This window comes from Leucopleurus acutus (genome assembly GCF_964270905.1).
Source record: "Leucopleurus acutus genome assembly, chromosome: 4".
Lineage (NCBI taxonomy): Eukaryota > Metazoa > Chordata > Mammalia > Artiodactyla > Delphinidae > Leucopleurus > Leucopleurus acutus.
The window spans coordinates 117,611,616-117,625,204 of NC_139146.1; the positions used below are offsets into that span (position 1 = coordinate 117,611,616).

At 36.5% G+C, this 13,589-nt stretch overlaps 1 protein-coding gene across 2 annotated transcripts in view; it reads right to left on the minus strand.

Moving 5' to 3' along the window:
- Window positions 1–13,516, minus strand: part of HELQ (helicase, POLQ like) — a 40,520-nt gene extending 27,004 nt beyond the window's left edge. Inside the window, exons 1-8 of one of the 2 annotated variants that reach the window (XM_082837803.1) lie at window positions 13,208–13,516; window positions 11,473–12,190; window positions 7,661–7,839; window positions 6,896–7,096; window positions 5,994–6,066; window positions 3,961–4,058; window positions 2,725–2,823; window positions 1,275–1,420 (exon numbers count right to left, since the gene is read on the minus strand). In XM_082837803.1, the coding sequence (XP_082693929.1) occupies window positions 1,275–1,420; window positions 2,725–2,823; window positions 3,961–4,058; window positions 5,994–6,066; window positions 6,896–7,096; window positions 7,661–7,839; window positions 11,473–12,190; window positions 13,208–13,399 (1,706 nt within the window). In that variant the 5' untranslated portion in view covers window positions 13,400–13,516. Of the gene's footprint in view, window positions 1–1,274; window positions 1,421–2,724; window positions 2,824–3,947; window positions 4,059–5,993; window positions 6,067–6,895; window positions 7,097–7,660; window positions 7,840–11,472; window positions 12,191–13,207 lie in introns of those variants that run through there. The other variant, XM_082837804.1, reaches the window with a different exon arrangement.
- Between the last annotated feature and the right edge of the window lie 73 nt (window positions 13,517–13,589).

Genomic DNA, 13,589 nt, shown 5'->3' on the forward strand with positions numbered 1-13,589 from the left:
CATTCACCTTATGAAAGCAGCAAGTAATATGGAAAATGTATTTTAGAGGAAGTTTTCCTTCAGAAAGAGTTTAAGAAAGTATCAAGTGTCCATAATAATTCATTAACTAAGGGTTCTGGAGAACCAAATTTTTAAGTAATTCAATATTAAACATCAACATTTATGACCCAAATAAACTGTTATCACCAAAAAGCAAAATAAGTCAAGGATATAACTTGACTAATAATAAACCTCACATCTCCCAGTCAAAAGTTTGTCTCTAAATTTCCCCATCACTTAGTGCTACACTACCTTATTCTACGAAAACAACTGATTTACTGAGAATATCTCAATGATAATTTAATTTCCTTAGGTTTTTATAGTCTACATCACCACTGTAAAGGCAGACTCTGTTACTGAAATGGGAAACTCCTGAGCTTTATCCCGAACATCTGCATCTCTGTACTAGTCAATGAATTTAACTCTATATTAGATCAATCCATGATGACAGCAGGATTGGGAGGGGAGGCGGAGGATGGCTAGATTAGAATCCATAGTACTGGTCTGTGAACAGTGAGATAGCACTGGCTCAGGGGCCAAAAAGAAGTCTGAAAAATATGATAAAAGTACACATGGGACAAAAAGGTACAGAAAAAACTAAACTGTTCATACTTAAGTTCATTTTATACTTATCTCTATGACATAACAGAACCAACATTAACATTTTATAGTATAAAATTACAAACTAATACATTTCTTAATTATTTAGGAAATTCAATTCAAATGTCCACACAACCTAAATGTGAAGTTTACTAAGAAAACAAAGGCAACAGTACTTAATTAAAAAGAAAGTTAAGCTGAAGATATGATTCATCCACACAGTGATTAGTGATCAGTCCTCTGATCATGTAGGCCAGCAGCTGACCTTGGCTGCATGCTGGACTCTGCCTAGGAGCTTTACAAAATAATGGTGCCTGGGTCCCACTCCCATATATTCTGATTTGTCTTGGATGTAGCTTGGGCACTGAAATTTTAAAAAGGCTCCAAGACGATTCACTGTGCAGCCAAGCCATTATATTAGTCAGCGTTCTCTTACAGGTAGAATTTTTCTCTGGCCATTTCACATATGTGAATTTCACAGTTCAACTTTCTTAAAGGTCAGGGCCTTTAGAATCTATTATAACAACTTAGTATAATGTTCTGCAAGAAGTAATTAGTGCTTGCTGAATAAACAGAACATACAGCATGTAAATCATAATAAAAATGAAACAATATTTTTTAAAAGAGTAACATACTTGCTTAAAATTTTGCATATCATTTCTGCTACATTTTCACAGTTCTTCTTAGTGGGACAAAAAACTAAGCAGGAATAATTGGGAATAACTTCTGTCACCAATGCTACCAAGTGATCAGGATCCATCTTTTTCAGAGTATCAGAATACTGCACAACAAGATTTAGGAACAAAGTAGTTAGCAACCATGAAAGCCTTTCATTTTACCAGTGTAAAAGGTAAGTAAAAAAGTAAGCTTTGAAAGGTAAGTAAACCAACCATAATTTTGAACTTCTCATTTAAAATATGATCATTTAAAAGAAAAGATACAACCTATATTAAACAGCAAAATGTTAAGTCCCACTTTTCTCTTGGGTTATTAGGGTTTCGTTAGGTGTATTTAGTTTTAAATAAAGGAAGTGAAAATAGTTAATGTTATTAATAACCCCACTGCACACCCATCTCCACCGAAGCAGAAAAAGTCCACAGAGAGAAACACAGATTGATCCTAATAATAGTCAAAGAACTGCATAAATAAGCTAAACCTCCTGCTTTACTAACAGTTTTCAAAAACATAGATTCAATCATACTACAGGACATATTTTCAGAAATAAAAAATATATTTATCAAGCAGATGCAAAGAACTCAAAGAACATGAAGAAAAATGTAAAGTTATTTAAAATCTCCTCACTTCCTTTGACTTTACTGAAAACTAATTAAGATACAAATTTAGAATAATATACCTTTAGAGAATTCTAAAACTGTTGTAAAATCCCTTTCTTCCTTTTAATGTCCTTCACATAAATCACAGAACATTAACATAGTATACATTAACATTTTCATACACCAGTATCTGAGCTATACAGCTCACAAATATTTCTTCTTGTTTTGCTGTTGTTGCTGAATGAATAAACATTTATGGGAGAGGTCTCCAAACGTTCTTGGTTCCTGGAGCCCCAAGGTCAAAAGAAATAACTAACAGTTCTGATTCTTAGGTAGTTAGGTCCAAACAACTTAATAAGTATGTATTTCCTCACAAATTAGTAGCCATCTAAATAAATAATACACATCAACTGAATAAAATTTTTTTTTATTTCATTCTTAAATAACCATCAGAGCCCACTAACAGGATGTGCACACAACTGGGCCCTGCAGTCTTTCAAATCTTAGAAATCCTCATTTCCTGTTCCACATTGATTTTCACATGGTATTTGCTTACAGTAAGTGCAAAAACAACCCCCAACTTCACAAAGATACAATATCGTAGAAAGTAATGCAGTGTGATCTAATGTTGACATAGGAAACTGCCTATCTTGAACCAGTAGTTTGTGTGGTGTCCAAGAGTTGTCAAGCATCAGCTGTTTCTCTGAAACAACTAAACTACCCCATGGTACCCATGCAACTCTTTTGTGGTGCCCCAGGGAAGCTGGGCACAAAGTCTGGGAACCTCACCTTTAGGGATTATCAAGGTTACCTTATAGTTAAGGAGACGTGAAAAAGTCATGCCATTCTCAGCTTTGCTGTCAACCTCATATATTGTGTCCTTTATTTTCAGATATTCTTTTAATTCAACCTCAAATTAAAAGGACATTTGCAATTAATATCACATGTAAATTCCTTTTTCCAGAGTATCAAATTTTGTAAAATATGTTGTAAAAAGGAAAGATATACAAAAATTTTAGCTTTTCTAAGGTATGTAGAATGCTTCAACTTAAAAGTTACTTCTTTCCCATTTAAGTTTATTTTTCCCTTTAAATCAAAACAGGGATTAATATCCTTGAAGAAATACTTATGAATTGAATAGCCACATACCTAAAAGAAAATCAGATACTTGTATGTGTCACAAGAGGAAGTATAAATGAGTCAAGTGTTCACACTCTATCTTTTATTAAGGAGTTATTTATGGTATTCCTCAAGATTTAAAGCTTCATTAGTCATCAGTTTTAATCTAAAAATGACCAAATTATTAATTTAACTATTTGTAGACAAAAAAAGCTTGTAAATACAGCTCATTGAATTTTTAAAAGAACAGCATCTAATTTGACAATTAAGGTCAGAAAATGTCTCTTGAAAATTCTCATATTTGGTGCAAATGTAAAAACACTAAATTTCAAATTAAAATTTGGTGATTCTAAAAAAAATTATTTTCTGAAAACCCATTTAGACACAGAAACTTCAAACAGAGTATATGTACATTATAAGTTACTTTCGAATAACTATGAACTACATTTATTTACTTTCTTTCTTTTAGGAATACTATTATTGGGGAGTTTAAATTTAAATCCATGTGAAGTCTTAACTTATTTTAAAAAAGCATTAAAACTACCAAAGCATAAATATTTGAAAATATTTTAACTTTTAAGATAAATTTTTTTATGTGCCAATAACTTGAAACATGAGTCACTAAATTCTCACTGAATGAAAAAATTTACCTTACAGAATATAAAGTAGAAAAGCAGAATGGGTCTGAAAAATTCCATTCAATAAATATTCATTGAAGGCCCATGGGTCACGCACTGTTCCAGGTGTTCCCCATACAGTACTGACCCAAGCCACGATCCCTGACCTCTACACACAAACTTGCTACCATTTAGCCATGGTGAGTGGCATTATGTTCCTTCACTACTCTTAGAATTTTTATACAGTACATTTGCTACTTTTCTTTCTAAATAGAAGATGATACATAACAAACCAAACCTTAAGTACATACTGGTCTAAACTGACTCGTGTAATATTCTGCTTGCAGGAACTCTTGTAGGTCTTCAACATTGTTTAATGTTGCACTCATACCGATAATATGAGTTGTTTCTAAAAAAAAAAAACCCAAAGTATTGAGGAAAATGTGTTACTTAGTATATCATAACAATAATTTTAGCAACCTTTTAGTGTTCTTATTCTTCCTGAGTGATTTGAGAAAGAGGGGGCAGGTAAGAAAAATACCAACACAGTTGACCCTTGAACAACACGAGGGTTAGGGGTACCAACCTGCTTCGCAGTTGAAAATCCGTGTAAAACTTATAGTCGGTCCTCCATATCCTCAGTTCTGCATCCCTGGATTCAACCAACCACAGGTCATGTGGTACTGTAGTACTTACTATTGAAAAAAACCCACATATAAGTGGACCCATGCAGTTCAAACCTGTGTTGTTCAACGGTCAACTGTATAATACCAGAGTATTAATCTGGCAGATGATATTACTCAGAAGAGAGGTATAAGCTGGTAACACAGATTGGGAGCCATCAAACACAAGGAGCCCTTGAAGTCATGAGTATGGATGAGAATTAGCAGAAACTGTATGAAGTAAGAAACAAGAGAAGAGTCTAAGATGAATCTATGGTAACACCAATGTACATGATGAATACGCTTAGAAAGCAGTGTCACAAAGGAGAACAAAAGGAGAAACTAAAGAGATTCCTTTCATTCAAATATCTATTAAGTGTAAGGCACTGGTGACAGAAGGACAAATAAGTATACAGCAGTAGCAAACACATGTCCATTATGTGCAGGTACTATGCTAGATGCTGTACAAAGACTGACTCGTGCTATCTTCACAGCAATTCAGTGAGGAAGGTTCTATTACTATCATCCATTTTTGATGCATAAGGAAAAAGAGGCACAGTTACTGTAACTTGCCCAAGGTCACAGACAGTTAAAAGTGAGCCAGGATTTGAATCCAGCTCCAGAGTCTGCCCTTAGCCATTATGCTATGCTCTCTCTCAATGCTAACACATGATCAGTCTTACAGACAGATAGTAGGGAAACCAAGACAGAATGATGTTTCAGCATCCAAAGGAAAAATGAATGATAAATAATCAAATGCTGAAGAGAAATTAAGACAAGGACAGTCAGTGTACACTGGATTTGACAAGTAGATGATCATTTTCCCCTCTTCCTCTGCTTTATATTTTTCCATAGAATTTGTCACCATCTGACACACTGTATGTTTTCTTGTTTATCTGCTTATTATCTGTTCATTTTCACTAAAATATAGGTTTGATAAAGGCAGGGCCTGATGCACAAGGGGTACTAAATAAATATTTTTTTAATAAATGATTACAAAGTGCTACAACCTGCCTAAATACCACTGTTATCAAAATTTTAAAAATAATTCTTAAGATCTGACCTTTATGATTAATAATTTTCCGTATATAAACTATTAACAATATACAACAACTAATAAGCTATTGCAACAGTATATCAAAAAATAATAGAGAAGATATTTAGAATATTTCATATACATTTAAAGACTATCTGATGTTGTAAAATAGCTCCTTAAAGTGACTATTTATATACAATGTTTTCTTGGTATGATGATCATACTGATGGTGGCAACAACAGCAAACCCTTATTGTGCTACGTGCTAGGCATGGCTGAATGCGTCCGTTACATGTGTTAACTCATATAATCCTCACAATAATCCCATTTGGTTGGTACCATTATTATCCCCATTTTACAGATGAAGAAAGAGAGGTTGAGTCACATGCCTAAGCACACATAGCTAGTAAGTGGAGGATACTGATAGGGGACATCCTCAAATGTTAACTTCATTTATCTTCACAATTCTACTCACTCATCCATTCTTCCAACAAAAATTTATAAGCTTACTTTAGACATAAAAAACTACGGCAGAAAGCTTAAGTACCTTACTCTAGGTTACATAATCTAGCTAGTGACAGAATTAAGTCTTTTATAGGTCTCTTAATTATAAATCAATTAGTGACCACATTTGAAAGAATACTTACTGCTAGTGTAGAGGATTTTTGCTAGAGTCATTTCCAGTATAGCCCCACGGCTTCCTTCACCAATCATGTGCAACTTCGAGATTTAAAAAAAAAAAGGGAGAAAAGTAAATCTGCATAAAATACCTAAATAAAATAAAACAAGCATACATTGGATGAAATGAAGAAGCAATCTTTGCTTTATAACTCAAGCATTTTCGTTATGGCAACTAGAGTACATATACATTATTTCACTGGTATTTTAAGTTAATGAGGTTGTCCCGAGTACAACATTCTGGCATCTGGAATTCATAAATACTATTATAAAACTGAACATATATACATATATTCACTCTTCAAGAAACACTTGACACAAAACTGAATTTAAGACTACCATGCATGGGGGCTTCCCCGGTGGCGCAGTGGTTAAGAATCCACTTGCCAATGCAGGGGACACAGGTTCGAGCCCTGGTCCAGGAAGATCCCACATGCCGCGGAGCAACTATGCCTGTGCACCACAACTACTGAGCCTGCGCTCTAGAGCCCGCGAGCCACAACTACTGAGCCCACATGCCACAACTACTGAAACCCACGCACCTAGAGCCCATGCTCCACAACAAGCGAAACCACAGAAATGAGAAGCCCGTGCACCACAATGAAGAGTAGCCCCTACTCGCCGCAAATAGAGAAAGTCCGCACGCAGCAACGAAGACCCAATGCAGCCAAAAATAAATAAAACAGATACAACATTAAAGAAATAAAAAATGTTTAAAAAAAAAAGATTACCATGCATGAAATGTCTTTATCTGTGTTATCTATATATTAAAATAAATTACTTATTTTCATAAAGGTATTAAGCAGATCCACATAATAATAAATATTAGTATAATAAAAATGTTGATAAATTAATAAATGGAGTAACCAACCTCATCTACAACAACCAGACCCAGACTGTTAATCCTTTCGGTTTCAATCAAGGAGTTCACCAGACTATGTCCTTTTTCAATAGTGGCAATATATAGTGATTTCTTTTCCCTTCTTTTAATTGGAGGAAATTTTCCCTTGCTTCCAGCATATTCTTCAACAAAGAAACCCAGTTCTACACCAAAACTTGACAAACCTGAAATCTAGAATATTAGTTAAAATAAACAAAAAATATCAGATAAGAACCCTAATTGTTAAGTGTTCACAGGGATTTAAAAAACCTAAAATAGTGTTTAATACTGACAATGGGAACAAGGTCACAGATAATACATACCTACATATATATAAGAAATGTCATAATTAATGTATTAATCTTTGCAAATAAATGCCACTTTTAAACTAGATAATATAAATATAAATTTTAAGTGTCTCCTCTGATGTTAAAAAAATCAGAATAACTCATTTATTTTGATAAAATAATTGGTTAGTTTCTGCTTGAAAAAGCAGGCTAAATATCAATACAACATGTAAAATGGAGTTTAATCCACAGGTTTAGAAAAAAATAAAACCCCTTCTGAAACAGGTAATTAGAAGAGATTTTCGACTAAGTACTCCACACTGTATTTGCACATCCTAAAAATAATAATTCTCCATTATTGAGATACCTTTTCTCAGTCAATAAAAAGTTGTTACATTTATGCTAGTTTTTATATCTGAATGTCGAAATTACATTAGCAAATACCACTTGTTAAAAAAAAAAATCACACCTTTTCTTGAACAATTGCCACATATGGTAGGATCATTAAAACATCCTTTCGCCGGCAAAGCAGTTCTTGCAGCATTAAAATCTCAGCCACGAGGGTTTTTCCACCACTTGTTGGCAAGGAATATATTAAATTTTTTCTTTCTTGCACAGAATTCAATGTTAAGCAAGCATGTTGCCATTCTGTGGAATTGGAAAAAAAAAAGCCTTATTTTCCCCTTCTATAATCTCAAAAGTTTTCTAAGAAGATAGAATCAAATCTTACCCTGTGTAGCATCTTCTCATAGTGATAAATGTAACTATATATCAGTGTTAATTGTCAAAATCCCCAACGCATGGTGTGCATTCTAGTTCAGGCCTGGTTAGTGAGGTGGGCAACTAGCCCACCTATTTGCCCGCTGCAGGCTGAGGTCTAAGATTCCACAGGGCAGACAGCACCTGCTGGACAAGAGATGTCACCTGGGACATGGAGGGGCTAACGGGCACTTCAAGAAGGATCTGTGTGAATTCTAAGGCCTTCCTCTTATGTTCTGCAAGGATACTGTGTGAGCTTCCCTTCCTCATTCACCCAAATACCATCTTAGAGAGAAACAGGGCGAGGAGGAATAAAATTTATGAGGTTTTACACAAAGTAAGAAAGACTATTCAACCAGCTCTCACAGGGAGATGAAGTTTGAATGGCCTGAATACCACCTTAAACTGATTGATGAGACTGTTTAAACCATAAAAGACTAGGATTATTAACTAGGACATCCAGGATTTCTACAACTTAGCAAGGTGGAATGTATGAAAAGGATCACATCAGATCCGAAACAATGTGAAAACTAGTATAACTACTCTGTAGGAAAATTTGACAATGTGGATCATCAAAAGTCTTCAAACTATGCATCATTTTTATCCCTAGAAAAATGGGCAAAAGATATGACAAGACATTCACACCAGGGAGAAATGCAAATGGCTAATAAATACACGAAAAGATGCTCTATTGTTACCTATTAGGTTGGCAATAAAAAATGTTAAACAGCTACCAAAAAAAAAAGCCCCTACACACAAAATCCAGAGTTTACTAGAGTGGACATGAACAGGCATTTCTGTGTGTGGTTGATGAAAGCATAAACTGCTACAATCTTTTTGGAAAGCAATCTAGCAGCATCAAAAATAAAACTGCACACTGCCTTTGATCTAGCAGTATTGCTTGTAGAACTCTACACCTACAGAAATAAAAGCAAGGGTATATGTGCAAGATGTTCACCATAGCATTGTTTATATATAACAAAGAGCCATCAAGGGGTAAAGACTGAATTATTGCACAATCATATGATGTAATTCTTTGCAGCCTGAAATATTTGCAAATGACTATGTATTTTTACTTTAAAAGTATCTCAATATTTTACAGCACAAGAAAATACAGCCATTATATTGTAATAACTTTATTTACTTATTTTTTTATCTTTTGGTTGTGCTGTGCTGCATGTGGGATCTTAGTTCTCTGACCAGGGATCGAACCTGTGCCCCCTACATTGGAAGCATGGAGTCTTAACTACTGGACTGCCAGGGAAGTCCCCTGTAATAACTTTAAATGGAGTATAATCTATAAAAATACTGAATCACTATGTTGTACACCTGAAACTAATATTGTAAATCAACTATGCTTAAATAAAAAAATTTCAAAAATATTTAAATTGAATGTTTAATACTTAAATATTAAAAAATACTTCAGACTAGTATCACCCACTAGTTATCAAACTGCAGATGTTTCTGTGAAAACACAACTTGACCATATCCACATTTTATCCAACTCAGACTTTTAAAGTATAAAATGACCAAAATAATGAATATTTAGGAATAACATCTATCTTCACATACTAAAAAAAAAAAAAAATTACATTAACTTAGTTCCCAACATTTCTATAAAACAAATTAAGCATAATTCTACACTTAAGAGGCAAAAATAACAGTTTAAGGTTGAAGTTCTCTAGCTCAGTAGCTCTCAAACGTTCCACACATCAGAATAACCTGGAGGACTTACTAAAGCAGATTGCTAGGTCCCACCCCAAGGTTCTGATTCAGGAGGGCTAGGGTGGAGCCTGGGAATGTGCATTTCAACAAATTTCCAGGTGATGCTGCAGTAGGAACTGCACTTTGAGAAGCATTGTTTTAGCTCAATGAAAAGTAGCACACATATTTATGCTTTAACTTGGTCATCCTTAAGCCAGATTTACAAATAAAAAGAGATTTTAAAAAGTTATTTACTGGGACTTCCCTGGTGGTCCAGTGGTTAAGAATCTGCCTTCCAATGCAGCAGACGCGGGTTCGATCCCTGGTCCGGAACTAAGATTCCACATGCCACAGGGCAAACTAAGCCCGCGTGCTGCAACTAGAGAGAAGCCCACATGCCACAACAAAAGATCCCGCATGCTGCAACGAAGATCCTGAGTGCCGCAGATTAAGACCCAACGCAGCCAAAAAAAAATAGTTATTTACTGAAGTTCTTACTTAGAAGCAATCAATATAACTACTGTCATTACCAACGTCTAATTTGGCATGTCCTTGACACAGAACTGGAAAAACAACTATTATTATTATCCCTTTTTAACAGAGCAGGAACTAAGGCTCAGAGTGCAAAACCTGTGTTTAAGTGACATGGCCAGAATTCATAACTAGGCTGACAAACCCCAGCAGTTGAGAACCTACCAGAGTGTACCAGGCACAGTGCTAGTCACATAAGAAAAAGATGAGTTAGATAGAGCCCTGTCCTCAGGGTACTCATTCTGGCAGGAGATGCAGATTAGACAAAAAACAAGGTGCTAGGAGAAAAGCAGAGGGAAAAAAGTTAACATCTACTTCAAGGGCAATATACAACTGTAGCTCTTAAACTGCAAACCTTGCAATTTAGAATTTGTTAGACTCTTGTAGAGCCTTATATTAGACTTTGTTTCCTGTAGTCCTATTTCTCCAACCTGATTGTCTTCTCCCGAGATGCGAACTCATGTTTTCATGTGGTTCATAAGATACTAACTTAGGAGTTTCAGAAATAATTTTGAAGTAATTGGATGATAGGCTGCTCTTCAGGGATGGAAGCAAGTGTCCCTTCTGTCTAAAATGACACATATTTGAAATATATGCAAGGACCCAGGATTTTTGAAAAACGTTACAAGACAAATGAATTATTATTAATACTATTTCTTTGCACTTAAATCCTAACGTTAGCTGTCCTTAAAAATGTTTAGTTTTAATCAAACTAAACAGTTCAGTCAGTTTTACAAATACTGACTTCTTTCACTCAAGACATATTAGTAGTCAATGGAATTTCAGCAACTAAGTTTTGGTAATAAAGTAAGAGCCAGCTAAGGAAGCATTAGCTAAGAAAACTGAGCAGCAGCTAGACAACCAGAGGAAAAAAACCAAGAGTGGAATGTCAAGAAGTCAAGAAATGGGTGTTTCAAGAAGAGTTTGGTCAATTTTGTCAGGTAAGCAACTGTCAAAGAAGGTAAGAACTAAAAGTATCATTGAGTTGCGACACCCTAGTCATTATATCTTAAGTGACAGCACAGAACCCAGAGTTGGAGTGGACTGGGAATTATCTGAAGTGAGCAAAGGGAGGCAGCAAGGATAACACGTTGGGGAAGTGTGACCACGAAGGGAAGGAAAGAAGTTCAATAGTAGCAGGATAGGAATGGAAGGCTCAGAGAGGACTGATGTTTTGATTTGTTTTAAGGGGAGAAATATGACGATGGAAGCATCGGTTTTCTTTTGATTTGCATCAGTATTACAGTGATGATGGTAAATTTTTTTCATTCCAGCAAAAAACATTACCATATAATTTTTCAATTCCCTTGAACTGAACATAAAGGTCTCTCACTTTGCTGGGTAATGAATAAAAAGGACCAAGGTCATCTAATGATGACTCAATTGTTTTCTTAGCAACATTAATTTCTTCAGATAGAAGAGTCTCTTTGAGCTGTTTAGTCCTAGAAAATACTGGTGTTTGAGCCTTGGCATTTCCAGTCATGGTATTTTTTAGATGATCTTTAAGACTTTTTCTCCTATTCGCATCTGAACTAGTTCTGACTTTAGAAGAGGATTCATCAGTTTGCTGTGGTTGCTCTACGTTATTAATGGGCAATTCCTCGTTCACAGTCTTGTGAGAGGATGAGTTCCAATCCCTCTCTTCAGTAGATGGATCACCCAAATCATTTGAAGAGTTATATAAATTTTCAAAGAATAAAACCTGTGAAGAAGGTATATCATACAAAACATCAGCTTCAGGATCAATAGAGACATTTTCATGCCCACTCTGGTTCTTCGTGTGCTCATCTATTTTTAATTCAGTACAGTCGCCTACAGTAGTAATGCTGAGTGTGTTGTGTTTAATGCTTTCTGAACAAAGATCTTCAGTGGCATGGTCTGTAGCATGTTTCCTATGTTCAGGAAGTTGCAAATATTTTTGTTCCAGGTCATCAACTTGAGCTAAAAAAGAGTTTTCAGCAAAGCTATCATAGTCACCAAACATGTCCTCTTCACTGTCAATATTCTGGAAAGAAGACAAAAAGATTTATGGTCAATTCTAGCTTCATTAAGAATAAAAGTTCCAGCTGAGGGCTCTATCAAGCATATAATTATATGGTCACTTATGGATCACAGACCTAAATGTAAATCAGCCTATAAAATAGATACTATCATCCCATTTTACAGATCAAGAAATGGAGGCCCAGAGAGGTTAAGTGACTGGCATAAACTGTCCTCCTAGTGATGCTGGGATCCTAATTCTTAAGCTAGTGCTAAATCCTTTAAAATGGCAGCAAGACCGATAACCATCTACTGGAAGGGGAGAAGTTTCTGATAACCGCAGTGCTGTTTCACCTCCGATACTCCATTCTGCAGAGACTGGCCTGTAATAAAATCATGCTTGTACCACTGGACACTCCAAGGAGATTGTTCTTAGAAATCTGGAATTGAAAGGGAGTGTCTGACTTGGTATGGTCTATAAACAGAAGAGATGGGATTTGGAGGTAGCAATATAGGGGAGTGATTAAGAACCCAAGATTTGGAGTAGGAAATGTAGTTTCTTAACTTCTCAGGGCCCTATTTCTGTTGTAAAATCTAGATAACGTAAATAGTTTAACAAAGTACCCAGCACATAATAGGTCTGCAATAAATGCTAGATTTTTAGTACAAGGAGCAGCAGAAACTTGGAAGTCTAGGTTTGCGTCTGGTCATGCCACTTACTTGCTGCACGTACAACTTCTGTCTCGGGGTTTCATATCTATATAACAATGGGGCTAACAGTGTAACACCTCACAGGTGAGGATTAACAGCGATAACAAAGACGAGGTAAGCCCACGAAGGCTAGTAGATAATTGGTCAATTGTTTGCACCTGGGAAGGGAACTGCCAAACTTCTTGGCGTTCCGACCACGCCTTCTTCAACTGGTCTCCCGCGCCTCTTTCAGTGAGCATGCGCAGTGGGAGACCTGGATTTGTATCATCAACCCACAGGTAGGAAATGGAACATGGAACTCAGGGGAATTTGAGAGGTGACGGGGCTGTACCTCGACCGGCTGCACGTCCATGGTTTTTCGCCGCCGGCTCCCAGCCACCGTCTCCTCGTCCTCGTCCTCCTTCTCCTCATCGCCGGGCTTAAGCTCGGCCGCGGTGACGGCGGCAAAAACGCTGTCCAAGCTACAACGGTTCCTTTTGCGGACCGCCACCCGCCGGCGGATGCGGGAACAACCTTCATCCATGGCAGGGGCTGGGGGCCCTGCCCGGATATCGTTCCGCGTGACCCAGCTGCCAAACCCCAGTGAAGGGGTGCGCGCAGCAACAGGGGGAGGGTAGCAACAGGCGGAAACTGCGCTCGCCTCTCCATCCAACTTTGGGAAGGATCACAAACCAATTGTCAGGGCTTTGGGACCGGAAGCGGAAGCACAGACG